General features: G+C 42.1%; 1 protein-coding gene across 3 annotated transcripts; it reads right to left on the reverse strand.

The window, feature by feature from the left end:
* Window positions 1-509: 509 nt before the first annotated feature.
* si:ch1073-15f12.3 (laminin subunit beta-3) lies at window positions 510-17,629 on the reverse strand. 3 transcript variants are annotated; one of them, XM_039612692.1, is made up of 23 exons: window positions 16,903-17,629; window positions 15,299-16,070; window positions 14,466-14,620; window positions 11,520-11,634; window positions 10,680-10,753; window positions 10,365-10,556; window positions 9,919-9,982; window positions 9,635-9,828; window positions 8,800-8,920; window positions 8,325-8,513; window positions 8,068-8,223; window positions 7,640-7,833; window positions 7,052-7,148; window positions 5,537-5,897; window positions 5,283-5,434; window positions 4,963-5,174; window positions 4,504-4,710; window positions 4,252-4,396; window positions 3,881-4,088; window positions 3,438-3,579; window positions 3,176-3,352; window positions 2,059-2,218; window positions 510-1,639 (listed from the first exon to the last, which is right to left on the reverse strand). In XM_039612692.1, the coding sequence occupies exons 2-23, from the start codon at window positions 15,321-15,323 to the stop codon at window positions 1,500-1,502; spliced, it is 3,480 nt and encodes a 1,159-aa protein (XP_039468626.1). In that variant the 5' UTR covers window positions 15,324-16,070; window positions 16,903-17,629; the 3' UTR covers window positions 510-1,499. The 3 variants fall into 3 exon arrangements, with proteins under 3 accessions (XP_039468626.1, XP_039468625.1, XP_031589176.1); XM_039612691.1 differs by having other exon boundaries at window positions 15,299-15,465; window positions 15,900-17,629; XM_031733316.2 differs by having other exon boundaries at window positions 15,299-17,629.
* Window positions 17,630-17,926: the final 297 nt, after the last annotated feature.

Here is a 17,926-nt window from a genome sequence, read left to right on the forward strand (position 1 = left end):
GAGTTATGACCCGAGCTGCAGAGTTTTGAAGAAGTTGAAGTTTATGAAGGGACCTCTTAGGTCCAGGCCTCTGACATCCACCCAGGAACAAGTGTCTGTGTGTAAACATGTTCTGTGTCGTCATCAACATGATAGCAGTCAGATGTGTTTTGACTACACTCATGTGTGTAAGATGATCCATCATAGATTATGTTATGAGTGACATGGCTGTGACTTCAGCCACATCATTTATTTGCTGATGATTAAGACACTCAGTGTTTTTCTTCCATTCTGTATTATGTTAATGATTTCGTCTACTTTCGCTTTTCAGTTACGATGGATGGAAACTTTTAATGAGCTTAAATTACATTTTGAGATGAATTCTCCGATACTGCAGTACTGATGATGATGATGATGATGACGAGCCTTTATTTGTCACTACAATGTTACACGTACATGTCGTACACGTTATTCTGATGTTTCCAAACTGCTCTTGTTTTAAAAAAACTGAACTCATCAAATGACACTAGTTGGTATAAAGAATAGATTTTATTCCACAAATGTAGTGAAATACAGTTTTTTAAATTAAAGAAACAATTAAATACAGGCATTTAAAACAAGCAACCATTTCCTCACTAAACCTGTTGTGTTCCTGTTTGTTATGCATGAACAACAGATTCAGATCAGTAAATAAGGGAACATTCAGCCTTTATCCACTTTGGAAAAATGCAGTAATGCGGTGTTGCTGTGAACATGAAACTTTGTTGAAACAAATTGCAGATTAGTGATAAATATACAGGCAGCAATGACTCTAGAAACCATGAGACAACCATCAGAGATGTGACTGACACAAATACAGGGTAAGGTTACATTCAAATAGGACCAAAAAAATCAGCTCAGAATTTGGTGTTCATGATGCTGAAATTCATTTTCATTAAAGCTTGTTGTATGTTTCTGATTTGAAGGCAGCTGGTACAGCGCAGGTCTGAGTAACCTGTACACGCTGAAGTTAATTTGGTGTCTAAGCACGACGACATCAGAAACAGCAGCAGAAGGTACAGTTACAGCTGTTATACTGCATATTTATACCTACGAATGCTGTGTCTGTGCACCACCACAGGGTATTTCAGTTAAACAATCAAAGTCTTTCATGCTGTTATTCACCTGCGCAGGAATTACATTGTCTAAAACATAAACACATAATTTTAAATATGTGAGCTGGTTTTATTGTTTCTAATCTATCTGTCTGATATATTTTGATTTTTAATGACAGCCTCCACTGATTTATCTTGGAGCTCATAGTTCTTGTGAACAGCCACTAAATATAAATTTATCATTTGGAATCAAATCCAGATCTTTCAGCTTTTTAATGAGCAACAAGTCGCGTGCAGCCATGAAACTGCCTGTCAGAAACTGTCCAATTACTTTTGAGTCTTTCAAATAGACAGCATGTATAAAAATGGTTGGAATTCCTCAGACAGTGTTACAGTTACATACTAACTGCACTGCTACATGTCAGCTCAGCCCTGGCAGGCACTGAGGTCGTCGGCTTTCTTACGGAGTTGTGTCAGAAGTGTTTTAAGATCGACATCGAGCTGTTCAAGCTTCGTTGACTTCTGAACTATCTCGTCCTGCAGTCTTTGGATGGAGTCGGCTTTTCCTAGAAGAAAACAAACACAAGGAGCGTTACAGGGACACACAGTCTGTGTCAGGACCGTAGAACTGTACTCCTGATATATTTAGTAATTACAGACTGCCACACAGAATGTCCACAGAAGCAAAATATTAGACCACCAAGTCAGCAGGGGTTAGGTCACGGTAGGAGCACGCAACAAAGTTACACAGCCTGTAAAAATTCAAACTGAACTTGACTGTTGATATGAAAACTTTCATGCTCCAAATCACCCACGTTTACATGCTGAGGCACAAAAACAGTGGAATTACAAGTCAAGTAGAAGGTTACTTACTAACCTCACAATCAACACTTTATGCTTTATGACTAAATGTCCTACTTTCTCAGATGAACTGAGCATTTATGAGTGAATTTTTTTCTTTTAGTGGAAATGTTTGTTGAATTACCATCTAGAGCCTGCAGCATGTTTTTGGTTATGTTAGCCAGAACTCCAGCATCCTGCTGCAGTTTGTTCAGTCGATCCTCCGCTGGCTCCGTCTCACCATCTGTCCTGGGAACATCTTTCTCTTTAAGACTGTCAAGGTGCTTCTCCAAAGTCAACAGGTCCTACAAGTACACACATAATATAGCACTCAGTTGTGGCCTTCTTATTCTTAATCCATAGGGTTTAATATGATGTTGCCAAACCTTTGCTTCAAGGCTTATAGGAAGACTTTCCAGAAGGTTAAGGAGTGTGTTTCTGGGAATGTTGACCATTCTTCCAGAAGCACATTAGTGAGGTTAAACACTGAAGTTGCACAAGAAAACTCATAGTCTGAGTTTTACTCATTCTGCACCAAACTAACTCATGCTTGTGTTTATGGACGTTGCTTTGAGTTCTGATGCACAGACCGTCTCCCAAGTGTTCTCACAAAATAGTCTGAAATGCACTGGCACGCTGAAGCAGGAGGAAGTCCTCCCACTAGAATTAAGGGGCCGAACACAACTCCTGAAAAATAATGCTACACCATAATTCCCCCAAACCAAACTTTACACTTGGCACATTGTTCCTCTGGCAGTCACCAAACCCAGACTCATCCATCGCATTGCCTTATGGACAAGTGTGATATGTCCCTCCAGAGAACTCTTTCCACTGCTTTAGAGCCTTTGTAGCCTCATGCAGTTACAGTTTAATTTGGCCTCCCTGAAACGTGAATTCTTCACTTTTATTTAAATTTGTAATTTTAAAAATATAAACAAATGCTGAGAAGAAAACGTTTTTATTAAATGTTAGCGGCGATCTCTTACCGAAGATATCCACGATGTATTCAGCAGCATGAAGAACAATGACCCACAAAGCCCAGAATCAGTCTGCGACTCAGCGCATTTACCGCTGAGTGCACTGCAGAAAGACAGCATGAGTGCCGACACTCATTTTGCTAATATTCATGTTTACAGATGACTGATAAATGCAAATAGAAGGGCACACTGGGTTCTTGTTCTTCGAGTCCTTGTTCTTAACAAATGCCTTATTAAAGTCAATGCTCGTCTGTCAGTCTAGAGCAGCTACAGCAGATCTTTTACCTGATTTCCAGCAGCTGCTTCTTTGTCAGCTTTTTCTGCATTTTCCCGTGCATCTTCAGCCAGCTGACCTCCATCCTGCAGCAGGTCTTTCAGCTTATCCAGCTGGGGTTTCATTGGCTTTATCAGTGTTGATACATCGTCCAGAGCCTTCTCTGCTGGCACCAGCTGGTCTTTGGCCTGTATGAAGAAAACCCAGCCAAACTCAGCCTATAAGCAGTTTTGATTGTAGTAAATAGACCATTGTTTTATCTACGCTTTCTACCTTAGTAAGGTTGTTATTCAAGGTCTCTATGACATCCATTTTGTCTTGCAATTTGTCTTCCAGCTCAGCAAGGGAAGGGCTCACTGAGCTGAAGCCTGCCAGCAGCCCATCAACATCAGCCTTCACACCCAGTGCTGTGTCCCTGCAACCGGAGAAACCATTAGCTTGAAGGATTGATGGGTAAAAATGACAAAAAAAAATAAGGACTGGATTAAAATGGCTTGGAAAAACTAATTTCTGATTAAATGTATGGCACTAATACTTTTCATATTCATGAAGACTTTATTAATCCAGCATTAGGGAAATTCCTGTGTTATAGCTGTACAAGCATGTGTTCTGTCTCTAGCTTGGTCTGTACAAACAGTGGGAGCCTGCAAAGCTGATAATTCTCTAAAAAAAGAGCATCTGATTCAACAGTTTGACAGTGAAGTGCGAGCATCAACCTGGCATCCTGAGCATCCTGCAGCAGTTTCTTGGCTGCATCTAACTGTGGCTCAGCTTCCCTCAGCACTGCTGTGCTGTCTGGTAGATTGGCTGTCAGATCCTTCAGCTCCTGCAGCTTCCCTTTAAGCCCTGCCAATCTGGGGGGCAGCTTGGCATTCAGGATCCAGTCACTCACCTTCTGGACATGGGTCAGGTTAGCGGATGGGTCTGGACACCAAAATAGGAAAAGCTAGAGTTTAGTACTGGAGCTGGAGTTTACACTGTGGTGGTGTTTAAAGGGGTGACTGATCTCAGCATCACCCTCTCTTACACCCAAAGAAGTTTCAGCTTCCATCTCAAAGTGGTTTCACTCATCCTAAAACAGTCATACCTGACAGGAAGTCTTTGAGCTCTTTCACAACGCTGCGTGTCTCATTTAGGTCGTCTTCGAGTTCATCTCTGGCCTGCTGCAGCTTACTGGACAGCTTCTCTGTAGACTGCCTCACCTGATTGGTCATCTCCTGTGTTTTCTGCAGCTGTGCACACATTAACATTGAATAACTACTTGAGATGTGTAAACAGATTAAGAATGACATGTGTGAATAACAAAACTCATTATTTGTATGTAGCTATAAGTGTCTACCTTCTCTGCAGCATCGGTGATCCTCCCAGAGAGTTTGTCGAGTCCTTCCTTCACATCCTTGGCATCAGCGTCTGCCCTCTTGCTCAGAGGCAGAGCGCCCACACACTTTCCCCCCTTTTCACAGGGTGCGTCTCCCACTGGTGTGCACAAATCTCCAATTTCACACTGGAGAGGTGTGCAGGGCTCAGAGTGAACACTGCCACACACCTGAAAAACAGAGTTAGAGGAGGGCAATGACGATTACTAGTCTGAATGATAGAAAATGAACTTTGTCCAGGACAAACAAGAAAGATTATGATTAACGGCCTGGATTATGCTCACACTGAGAAATATGACATATAGTGATGCATATTTAAGATAATAATCTTTCAGTTTTACTCTTGTGCTGCAAGTCTGCTAAACAGTAGATCAAGAAGTTTTTTTTCTGAAACATAAAGCAAGATCAGTCCTGCTAGTTACTTGTCTGGCAACAGGAGTGAGGTTGGGTTGGGAGGCCATGCTGTTGTTCAGTTTGTCCAGATCTCTGGTGTTGGCCGGCTGTACTTTGCTCTGAATGTCCTCAGTCTTTTCTCGGACATCAGTTGATTCCTTTATGGTATTTTTCCCGGCCTCAACTTTTTTGGTGGCATCTGTCGAGTTATCGTAGGCGTAGCTGATGGCAGTAAATGCCCCTGCAAAGACAGGAAACGTCTACATGAGTGCATTTCGCGCTGTTGTGGTACAAAAATAGTCATCAGTCACATCTGTAGAACTGCAGCGAATTCTTAGTCTTTTCTGACCTATATTGTTGGGACTGATAGAGTTCTCTGTGACAGCTTTCTTGGCATTGTACACCAGAGTGAAGCTTTCCAGCAGGTCCTGCAGTTTGTCCAGCTCAGAGTCCAGACCAGGAGTTTTTGTCAGGGGTGAAAGGTCATTATCAACCTGGTACCTGGAGATGGTATTATCAAAGAAAAAACAGTGTCAGGTGATTTTATTTAAGGGTGATTCGTATTTGTCAAACCTAGAATTAAGTTCTTCAGCAGTTTCCCACCTGAGCTTCTTCAGCTTAGAAAGAGCATCACGTGTATCAGTGATGGGTGAGAGGGACATGGAGTTCTGGATGATTTTCAAACTGGCCTCCAGGTCACTGATGCGGGGCCCAAAGTCAGCAGCGCCTCCAGACTGAGATGATAATCTGGAAGCAAGTCTCAACAGGACCGACCTGAGATTCTTTTGCTGAGTGTTTAGGTTGAAGAAGCAGGAGGGACACATCTCACAGTCAGGGAAGGAGTCGCAGCGGTCAGGACTGCAGGAGTCGCAGCGAGCTCCAGAGACGCCCGGTCGGCACAAACAGACTCCTGACTGCTTGTCACAAACTCCTGGGAGGGTTCCACTGGCATCACAGTCACAGGCTAAGACAGAGGACGGGCAAACAGCTCAGACATGTTGTAGACCTTCAGCCATGCTCAGAGGGCTTACATCAAAGTCATGGTAAATTTGGGCTTTTAATGATTTCTTTGAACTCTTCATTTTTCTAGGGTGGATTGATTGTGTTTCATTGTCCTGCCGTAACACCCTGTCGTGTCCAAGATTCAACCATTCTATTGATTTGAAGTTAATTTGAATAACTTTTAGACTTTCATCTACTTTGTACAACCTACCAATACCACTGGCAGCACAGTAGCCCCAGAGTATGATGACAGCCAGTGCAGTGTTCTTTGGTTTGAACATCTCACCCCTACCCCTCCAAACATATGTCATTGTGACCAATCACATGGAGCTCAATCTCAAAATCGTTTCTCCAGAAGGCATTTGGCTTAACCATGTGGGCAGCTACAAATGCCAGTTAAACTTGAGTCCATCTTCAGTGAGAACTTCAGTACATTTCGAGGCAAAGTGGCTTTGCTGTGGACATCGATGACAGTGTACCAGCAGTTTCCAGTTCGCAGCAGGCTTGAGGCTTGGTGGTTCCTGGATTATTACTGAACATCTTAATTTCCTCTCATGTAATCTGGAGTTGTTTAGAAATAAGTCCAGCAGCCCTCCCCAAGTTGTGCAGATCTATAACTCTCCTTATTATGTCTTCACTGAATTCCTGAGACTTTCCTCTTGTTCTTGGTCAGTTCATGATCACTAACCAAAGTCCTGGCCTTGTCAAGTTAAAACACCGTCAGCACCACATATTAAAAGATACGAGTGAATGCATGTAAATATATCTATCAGCCTGTTTGTATCATTTTGAGCATACATGGATTTGAGAAAGAACTTGTTTTTTTAAAGGTATTAAAGATGTATACTGTACAATCATTTCATCTTGGAAAAAGAGCAGTTCAAAGAAATCATTGAAAGTCAACAACTACCATAAAAATGAGCGGCTGTTCACGTCTTTGTAAGTGAAGACACTTAGAATTTCAGCAGTGAATCATAAATGATCCCTAATCCATGCTGGGAGACAGTAGAGTTTTCTCTCTAACTAGCAATATTTTACCATTACCCTTGTTGTGATCCGCCACTATGTAAATGATACTGAACTGAAAGAAAACTCCCAAACAAGTGGTGGACTTACGTTGGCAGCCTTTCAGAGGGTCTCCGTACGTATTATCAGGGCACTCTGTACACGTTCGGCCTCCAAAGCCTGATCTGCACTGACACTGACCAGTCAGCTGAACAAAAACAAGATCATTTCATTATTTTCCAGAGAAGACAAATGAACTCGATATAATCTGTGATGATGATACAAAGACAGAATATTTGCATCCTCGCTACAATCATATCTCATACCAACACCAGTACTTTCTGTGTCACACCAGGTGTAAACAACTTTTCAACTGTAATTTTCAGGAGTGAAGATAAACATAATATGGTTAGTCTTTGTAGGCTCTCAGTCATCCAGGACTGGGAAAATTCAGTTTTTAGCTACATAAGCAAACAGTTGTAAACGACATTTGAAGGTCATTAATAAATTTACCTTTAACTAATCTTTTATTCAATTACTAACTATTTAGCAAATCTGCCTTTAACTTAATATATTGTAAAACACTTTTGACTGCTCTGGATGGAAAAAGCTGGATACACACATTTTATGTCTTAGGCTACAGCATTACAGCAGCTGATGGATCTCAGGGGTCTGCACTGAAAGGCCTTTGGGTCATACCTGATCGCAGGAATCAGTGGTTGACTTGGTGGCATCACAGCCGCAGGGTTTGCAGGTTTCGGACATGTTTGGCTTCCAGTAGCCTTTTACACACACGTTGCAGGTAATGCCGTGGAAGTGGGGACGACAGAGACACTGGCCAGTCGACGGATCACAGATGTCTGAAAGGGAGCCGTGCGGAGAACAGGAACACTCTAGAAAAGAGCAGAGTCAGCTGCATACTTCAAACATTAAATTAAATAAATATTAACATCGGTATTCTTAGAGTATTGATATAAAGTACTATATGAACATCAGTGTCAAATCTGCATATTTTACAGGCTTTTAATTAGTTTGAGTAAAAGTATAACAATAAAAGAAAAGAGTTCCGTGTTTGCTGTGGTGCAGTACCAAGCTAAGCTTTGATGTGTAGGTGTTAGGTGACTCACTAGTGCAGCCCAGAGGGTTGGAGGAGCTCAGACCGTAGTATCCCGTCTTGCAGCGGTCACAGCGGGGACCCTCTACATTCGCTTTGCATTGACAGGATCCTGTGCTGTCATCACACCGGCCGCTGTTCACTGTCCCCTCGGCACTGCAGATACAGCCTGGCGCCAAATACGTCAACACAGTTTATCCACAAACGTTCAGTGTGACCTCTGCAGTCAGGAACTTGGTACACAGAGATGTTAGGAGGGATTTCACTTACGTATGCAGGCATCAGGGCGATCCATTCGACTGCGGGGGTTGGGCTGGTATCCTGGAGCACACTGGTCACACTTTGGTCCTGTGGTGTGGTGCATACAATTTTCACACACACCTCCACTCCTCTGTCCACTGGCCTCGTACACCGCCCAGTCAAACCGACAGCGCTGTGCGTGGTTGTTACACTCACAACCTGAGGACAAGACAAAAGGGTGGGATAATATACCCAGATAATTAAAATGAAGAAATGTACGGATGAATAACTTTATCTATACTTTTTCATAAGCTGGGCTTTGGTCTGTTGGTCTGCGGTGAGCCAGGATGCACATATTCTTATTATTTACCTTTAAATACATCTCACAAATTATTACAGCTAGAGATCACAAGAGAGATTACACACACACACACACACACACACACACACACACACACACACACACACACACAGTATAGATTAAAGAGTCTGTAGCAGGTCCTACGTTTGCAGGCATGAGTGTTGCCTTCCTCTGCAGGTCTCCAGGGCAGATCATTGTAGAGATCAGCACAGCGCTCACAGTTCACACCTGCTGTGTTATGCTGGCAGTCACACTGTGCGTTCACCTGCCAAGATCAAATGAGCAGATCAACAAAACTGGACCAACACTATGTCGTCACGCTAGGAATAAGCTGATGGTCGCTGATCGGCGATAAAAGTCTATTTTCACAAGCACACCCACATACTTAAATGACCACTACATGCACACATCACCACAAACCAAAGTACGATCAGGAATCCTCACATCCGTCAGCGTGTCCACGGGGGAAACAATCTCCACATTACATATGAGAAACCACACCAAGGAAAACCAAAAGAAGGAAATAGTGTGGCATCATCGAAACATTTTTTATTTTCCCTGCACACGTGCTGATGGATGTCAGGTTTACCCTGAGCTGGATAGGTGGTCGAGAAATGGATGGATGGATGAATTTCCAGTGACACAGTGAATAATTAGGAACGTACATCCAGTTAAAGCAAAAACTTCTCTGTAATATTAAAACTGTTTTAGAGGTTTTCTAGTAAACTGTGTCATCATTTTGGTTGATGTGTGTTTTGTAGCTGTGTTGTTGATGATACAATCCTCACTGTGCAAAACAACCTGCTTCTATCATACAACACAATGGCATCCTGACATAACACAGAGTAACCATTAGGAGCTTACTGCAGGACTTCTGTATTAAGTCAACAAACACAGTGATCTGACTTTATTTGCTTACTGTAAGCCTTTCTAATGACTAACTGGGATCATGAAAGGGTAAAATGCCCTGCATACAGACCTGTATAGTACTGGGCAACAGGCTACTGCTGTATCCTTGTGGCAGACATCGGTTAGCATGTCCATGGCACATACAGCTGCCCATCACCTTCATCTCTTTCAGGGCGTAAAACCTACTGAGACTCCTGCCTGGCAGATGAGGCACATCACCCAGCTCTGTGAATCTCACCCTCAGCCCTGTTAACCCAGACACATCTGTAGACAAAATAAATATGAGTCACTGAACTACACACTTAAACTGGATGCAAAGGCCAGTGTTGATGTTAAGGATGTTATAAAACTTACCTTCAATCTTTTGGCTTTTGGGAGCAGCGACGTAAGCGTATTGATGTAAAGGACTGTACTCAATCTGGGGAAGTGAAATGCACATATATTAATTCTGTACATACATAGAATATCTTACATTGTTGCAATACTGCATTACATTTATTAGAAACCTTTTGTTGATGAATTCCCAATCAGAAAGATTCAAACAGTCTGCTATGCTATGTATTTGTCTATTTTTAAAGGATGATTCAAATATAAAAATAAGATCTACACGTTTTAAATATAAATGTATAAAAATCAAAACAACAAGCAGAAATGTTTCTGTTCTGTTTTAGGACTAAATGAGGTATTTAAGGATGTACTTATATATAAATGTATAAAAAAGAAACAAAGAGGAAACATCATCATTTGGCAAAAATGAAGGTGAAGTAATCATTTCGGAACAACAGCAATTTCTCCCTTACTGTGTGATCTTTATATGGATTTGTGTCTGTAGGGGGCAGTGTGTAGCAGTATGTCTGCTCCATGGCAAGAGGAACTCTTGTGGGTACGCTGGGAAATGCTTTTTGACAGTTTGTTGCCATGTAGAGGGTGGGCTGCCATGTTTTGCCGTTGTCCAATGTCCTCTCTATGACCAAGGCACTGGGACGAGGACCCTGCAGAGAACAATCCCCAGCAAAATAAAGCAAAGTAGCGTACACTCTTCAAAACGTTTCTGAATCAAATCATATGGATGCATGGAACATTCATTAAGCTAGAAAGGACAGACTGTGTCACACCTTGAAGTTCAGCACCAGGTTGTCAAGCTGGAACAGGTTGTTGAGGTTGAGCTGAAGGGTAACTGGACTCGTCTCTGCAGGAACAGAAAGCAGAGCAGTAATGAAGCTTAAGTTCAATAACAAAGATCTGTAATCAGTCGTCTCCCTGCATTCTTGGGTTTTGGTTGCTTTCCTGTTCTCTACATCACTACCACTTTCCCACACTGTCAGTCCCAATACTGTCATCATTACTGTAGTCCAATCATCTTCCTGCCCACCTTCTTTCACCTCATTTTGTCTTTTTGTGCTCAATCATCCAGGTAAGGAAATTCCAAAAAAGTTGATTCTGTTCATCTGGACGCAGCGTTTTCAGGTGGAGAAACTTTTTGTAACTCATCCAGGTGACTTCTTCATGAGGAGTATAGTGCACAGAGGTTGCCAAATTGCTGCAGAGTCAATTGCGACAGACCTCCAAACTCTACTAGCCTTCACATTAGCTCAAGAGAGCATAGAGAGCTTAATGGAATGGTTTCCATGGTTGAGCAGTTGCATCCAAGCCTGAAATCACTGAGCACCGGGGAAAGTGTTGGATGCAGTGGTGTCAAGCACCCCACCACTGGATACTCCAGAGAAGTGTTCTCTGGCAAAGGATCCACTTCGGGGATCCTTTGCCATCATGACTGCTCGTTCACGAAAACATGAACGAGCTAGTTTGGTGCAGAGGAGCTTGACTGGCTTATTTATTAAGAATGGATCAACACGCACACGCATGTGAAGGCAGATTAGTACTTTTGTCAGTATGGTGTATTAGTTGTGTTATGCATTAGTCCTTCTGTATGACTGCTTGCTTTCATCCCCCACCTTTCTGAGACTGCCACCATCTGTCTGGCCCCGAGGTGGACACAACATCCTGGACAGTGTGGGCCAGCTGACTGTTTGGGTTCCTGGAGTCACACGGACAACATTTCATCTTCCTCTGAAAGAATAAAAACACAAAGACATAAAACAAACCTTTGTTTATCCCAGGAGAGATTCAGTGTAATGTGTGATGTAAGGACAGTGTGCCACTGAGCTGACCCTGAACTCGAGACCAGTGACCGCCCTCTGAATTCTCTGCTGTGCCACATAAGCTGGGTCACTGAGCAGCTAACAGTGAATATCTAACAGTTCTAGCACTGAACCTTTGCCCCAGTAAAATCTTAGTAAAACACAACACAGTTCATTTACTAAATTGAATGACATTTTCAGTCATCTGTAGAACCAACCATATATCCAAAGAATGTGGGACTTTGTAAAAGACAAACAAAATCCAGTTGCATTGGTTTGCAAACTGTATATTTTATTTAATATCGAGTATTGGGATTTTTCACAGTTTATGAAAAACCGTGAATGTACTGTTTATAGCTGAACATTTTCTCACTGACAGCTCGGACCACTGATTTCAGCTGTCAGTATTTATTAACACATCTCAGGAGGGACGGTGTCCCTTTACAGGAACTCGCTGAATCTATTCTTTAGAGGCTGCTTGGCTGCTGATTGGCTAATGAAGGTTCAATTCCCTCTAAAGATTTTATGTAGACTTGAGGTCTGGAGATTGGCCGGGCCATGGGACCATGGATTCAGGGGGTGGTGCCAGGGGAGACTGGCTGACACAGCTGGCAGTCAGCACTCTAATGCTGTCTTCTCTATTTAAGCAGCACGCTGGGAGGACAGAGGGAGGAGAGTGAACAGAGTGCAGTGCAAGCAGCCAGCAGAAGGCTGGAAAGCACCGTGCTAATAAACATTCACTAATCTGCAATGCTGAGTGTACTGGGTCCTTATATTACAATCACCATAATGTTCTTCTTCCTTAGCCACTTGTTAGTGTCCTTCGTCATATGTTTTGGGTCATTGTCACTGGAGGACTGGAGCACGACCTCATCTCCTGTGACCTGGCTGAACATTCAAGATTTTTGCCCCATCCATTGGCCCTCAAAGGAGTGACGTTGTTCTCTCCCATTAGCATAAAAACAGCCCCAACGCATGTTTCCACCTCTGTGCTTGAATGTTGACATGGTAGGTTTTTCTTAGCATTTCTTGTTTTTTCCACACGAGTCGAGTTGATGGCAAAGATTGGTTTCATCTGACCACAGCATCATTTAGATGTTCACTGGCAAACTTAAGATGGGCATACTGGAGCAGGAAGGTGAGTGTTAATACTTCATGCACATATCATTTATTTTCAGGAAACCCGTCTTGGAGAAATAGACAGTATCTCTAAGATGGGTTGGGAAGTGTCTTTCATCCTTTTCCAGCAAATTTAAAGATGTTGCTGCCCTTATTCATTCATAGAGATATTCCCTTAATTCACATTAAAACAGCCTTGGACTCTGCTGGCAGCTTTATAATTGTCTGGGGGCACGTTTATGATGCAAAGATGGCTCTTGTAAATGTGTATAGTTAAATATGTCTTTGAACGTTGGTCTCTTCTAATCTTTCAGTGCCCTCTGGGATCAGCACTGCCTAAATGAATGTGTTTCCATGCTTTTCATATGTGTTTCAATTCATCCTGATCTTGCTTCTTCTCACTTTTTTCTAGAGGTAGGCAGTCTTATTTAGGATGTTATTTGGAACAAGAAGCCTCCCAAGGCTGTGCCGCCGAGCCTTAGAGAGGCCCAGGGTTACCTAATCTCTTGTATTTTGGGGCAACAAATGTGAGGAGCCTGAGTTATTGAGTTGGATATGAAGAGTTCCCTCGTGGCCTCCTGTCCACACTCTGTCGGGGCTTTTCACAAACCCTAGTTTTTCTCATCCTTCATTAGATAACAGCTTGTCTATTTGGGCTAAATTTGGGGACTTGTATGTTTATTCTGTACTTGCTTGTTTTCAGCAGTTAGTGAACAGAGTTTTGCTTACTAAGCAAAACTTTTTTCGAGCACCTTCAGCTTCGACACTTTTTCTGCAGCTCTTTTTCATTAGATACAAAATTTGACACCTCCAGCAGTAGAGTGGCATTCCTGGCTAGATCGGACTTGTTTTCTCTGATGACGCCGAAGGCTTTCATCGCCATGTGTGCGTCTTTGTGTGAGCTCTGAAGTACAAGGATACATTTAAATGGATGAACAGAGGACCACGCCTAAGACAGTTATCAACTCCCTGAGGCTAATCCAACATTGCCCATACTGTGATCTATGAAGATAAAGTAACATCAACACAATGGCACTCTAAGTCTCTATGTTTTCGATCTTATGTTTATTTGTATACATTTTCTTATCTTTATGCCTGTAGTGCCAGTGTCCTGTGCTGCCTCATCCCCACGCTCTGTTTTGTCTTTTCTTTTTTTCTTAGTTTGTGTGTTTCACTTGGTTTTACTTCCTGTTTTTGTGTTTTTTGATCAGTTGCTGTTGTCTTTCTCTGTCCACATGAATCTCATCTGTCCTCCTGTCTGTCCGTCTGTGACCTCTCCTGTTAGTCAGCAGTTCTGGTTTGCACTGGCTTAGTTTTTGTACATTTCTGTTCCCTGCCTCTGTGCCTGTTTTCTGGAAGCCAAAGACACTTTGAGTGATTTTGTATTTTCCACTTTTGTTCTGTCAATCCGATAAGCTGCTGCTTCTTCTTTGCCATCTTTGTTTTCTCTAACTCAAAAACTAAAGCTGAATTTTTGGATATTTTACCTGAAAAGCTCTTAAACTGAAGTATCCTTTAGCTGCAGAGATATGCCTGGAAGTTCTCACTTGTTTGTTAAAGGGTGATATAAATGTAGAGTAGTGGCACAAACTTTCCATTCGCTCAGAGATAAAATGCCCAAACAGGAAAACACGCTCTTACCTGTTGGTATGGGGTACAGAAGATCTCTGAGCCAGTGAGGCCACAGGTAGATGAAGCCTGAAGTTGGTGAGCCCTGCCAAGGAGCAAGTCATCGGTGGGTGGGTAGCAAGCCCCCCATGAGCAGTCATTTTGGGCGTGTGACAGTATGGCCGAGGCTGTCAGGGCACAATGTGCACAGGTATGAACACAACAACACACCTAACTCTAAGCTTTCTGAGGCTCTCAAAAACTTCTTTCTTTATTATTAACTGCTGTGCAAAATACATGTAAAATACTGAGTAACCTACAGTAAAACTGTTAAATGAGCGTCATGCTGCTTTTGAAGCAGTAACAGGTCAGGAGATGTTGCTCTGCAGCTATCGTACTGTTTTAGTCTATTTTCAGGCCAAAGGCCGTAATTCTAAGAGACAAAACAACCCAAAGCTGCTGGTCAGATGGAACCACGAACATGAAGCACATTGATGTTTGATTAAGGTTTACTTAGAATAGGTAAAATTATAAATGCCTCACCACGTTAACCTGGTTATTCGTAAAGATGTACTGCAGCTCTACACAGTACTTCTAGGCTGTGTTTGTATCTTCATACATGATTTCATGACAGATACCAACATGTCTAACATCACATATTTCAGAGACAGCCTGTCATACACCATCGAACCGTTCACTGCGACAGCTACTTCCAACTCTTTAGTTGGTAAATAAAAAGCTGCAGGCTTTCTATTTCAGGGTGTTTAGGAATGCTAACATCTGGCGTGCAAAGCTGAAACTTACATGACAAACTCAATAACCAGGAAATGAAGCAATAAAGCAGCAGTGAAAATGGGAAATCTTACCAGCTAGTAGTAAAAGTATTCTCATGTTGTGAAAACCTCCAGAAGAAATAAGAAAACGGAGCAGCTGTCGGCAAACAAAGAGAGCTGGCTGCTGTGCTCGGGAGTTCAGCTCTGCTGTGTAAAGTTGTGCGCTGCTTCGTGTTGCTGCCTTAAAAACTATTTCTCACCTGGATAGTGTGATACAGCGTGTGTCAGAGTCACGCCCTGCACCACCACTCCCTCCACTCATGAATCAGCACACACACTCACAAACAGAGCCAGACACACACTCAATGAAAGTAGTCATTACTCATTTTCATTTCATTTATACATTATTAATAATGATAATCAATATTTATTAATTATCAAGTAATAAATAAAACTGACTTCAGGTGAAAGCTAAAAGTAGCAAGCACATATTGGAGCTGAAAGGATGAAATATTAAAACGAATCATTGTTCAGACTCCATTACCTGCATTTCAGTTTTCCAACAGTTTGGTTTTTAATTAATTTAATTAAACATCTGCAAGTTAATTCAGCCACCTCTGCTACTTTGTGTTTAGTTCTCATTTCTGGCTGTAAACATGTAGGCTTGAGTGAAGGGTGATGATGACTAAGGTACCAGGACAGGGTATGGACGTGGACATGGCAGCTTGCAGTCAGTCAGTCCTCCTCTGTGTAGCCAGACAGTTCCAAGCTGAGCAGCCACCGGTTGTGCAGTAGGGTTACCATCCTAAGCAGCGTTTGCATGGCTGTGTGTTAACTGCAATGTGCTCTGTCCTGTGAATCATCACTGTGTAGAAAGAAACAGTAGCCTGAGGCCAGGTGAACATACACCGTGTTCTTTTCTTCATAGCCTCAGACACACTGACTAATGCTAACTGCAGGGTGTGTTTTCTGACAAATCACAGACGCACACTTCAGACAAGCGTCGTCATGCCTGGACAGTTTCTATGGTTCTTTTGTTGGTAACCAAAAGGTTTTATATCTACATCAATCCCAGCCTTAGTTACAGCAAGATGTTTCAACAAGTCCTCCGATCCAGACAACAATGTCAGTCTGGAGCGGAAGACTACCCTCACGACCCATCAGGGCATTTCCAAAATGAGCTACATGTGGCAAGAAGCAGTGTAACTGACACTGTGATGTAAACTGCACGACACCTTTGTGATGTTTAAGCTGTTCTTGTGGCATCTAACACATTTAGTCCCCATACACTTCAGTGTAAAAAGATGGCATGCCAACCTTTGATTAATAATACTGCAATAAAACGTATTTACATTAAACAGGTAACACTGACACCACAGGTGTTCAGAGTATTAGTGGTAACACCTTATAATAACAGCACACTCCTAAACACCAGTAAGATAAGTGCTTCCTTAATATGTTATTTATAACTGCAAACACACAACTTTATTCTTAAATAATAGATTCATATATAACATGTTATTTGTATTTAGAAAAGCATTTAGATGTTAATAGAGGTTTTAAAAATACTTATTTCATATTTTAATTGATGGTTAATTCAAGCAAATACTCATTAATTAAGTATTTTGTGTGACCTCGTGTAAAGTGACTATTTTTGCCTTATAAGGCATGTTTACGGTAAATAAAAATGAAAATACCTCACGTCTTCAACAAGTCGAGGCTTCAAAGCAGAAAAATGACTCAAAGTGTCAGCGATCTTCACAACAGACAAACCACAGAGAAACACAGTGTTCTTATTTAACGTCTGAAATGTATTTAGGAGCAGAGTTTAAGTTTGTCACAGGAAATTATGGAGGAAAGACACACTGAGCAGCTGGAGCCACTGGATAGTTTAACTTAAATATACCAAAGCTCCTTCAAAATAAAATATGAATTGAGTTTTCACAAAAAATAGGGAATATTTCACAGAGATTCACAAACAAGTGTAAAAACCATAAAGTGCCAACTGAATAATGTGCCCCAGATGTTTTAGAAAAGCACCCAAAACGCAGGCGACAGCTGTGATGCGAGTGAGCGTCTATTTACAAGTGACCAAAGTGGCAAAACAGGGAATGAGGAACAAAAAGCTATCAAAACCTACACTGGGAAACTAATGAGCAAACCTGAAACTATAATGAAACGGGATGAAGAGCAGAGAGCCGCAGAACCATGAACAAAACACCATCAAACTCAGATGAGCCGACAAAGAACACAGACCAACACCCAGGATGGAAGCACAGCTGATCATAATTCACAAGACGACAGGAAGATACAAACAGAACACAGTGGCTGTGTCCCAATTCAGGGTCTGCACGCTTGAAGTACGCATTTTAAGTGCGATTACGTCACCGCCACGCGACGACGGCTGTCCCAATTCAAAGTGTACTTCAAATGCATACTCCAAAAGCGCCGTCGATTTCCCCAAATATCAAGCGTGGTCCGGTGCACGCTTCGTGGACTCATATATCCCACAATCCATAGCGCGGCGGTGGGTGTGGATAATTTTGCCGCAAAATACGGCAGAAGGGAGCGGCCGAAGAGTGAACTGTCAAAAGTAAGTACTGAATATGATGTCACTATTTATGTGCGAATGTTTAATAATGAAGAACATTAAAACATTACTGTTGGCCACATGTCGGCAAAGTTATGTGACATTAGTGATGTTTGTACTAACTTGGTTTT

This window comes from Oreochromis aureus, linkage group 5, assembly GCF_013358895.1.
Source record: "Oreochromis aureus strain Israel breed Guangdong linkage group 5, ZZ_aureus, whole genome shotgun sequence".
Lineage (NCBI taxonomy): Eukaryota > Metazoa > Chordata > Actinopteri > Cichliformes > Cichlidae > Oreochromis > Oreochromis aureus.

Bases quoted from the DNA above. Each gene is read 5' to 3' on its own strand.
- si:ch1073-15f12.3 (XM_039612692.1), bottom strand. From the start codon at position 15,323: ATGAGAATACTTTTACTACTAGCTG. The intron at 14,621-15,298 runs GTAAGATTTCCC...GTGCCCTGACAG, and splicing joins AATACTTTTACTACTAGCTG to CCTCGGCCATACTGTCACAC. The intron at 8,921-9,634 runs GTCTGTATGCAG...TGATCTTGGCAG, and splicing joins TGTTGCCCAGTACTATACAG to GTGAACGCACAGTGTGACTG.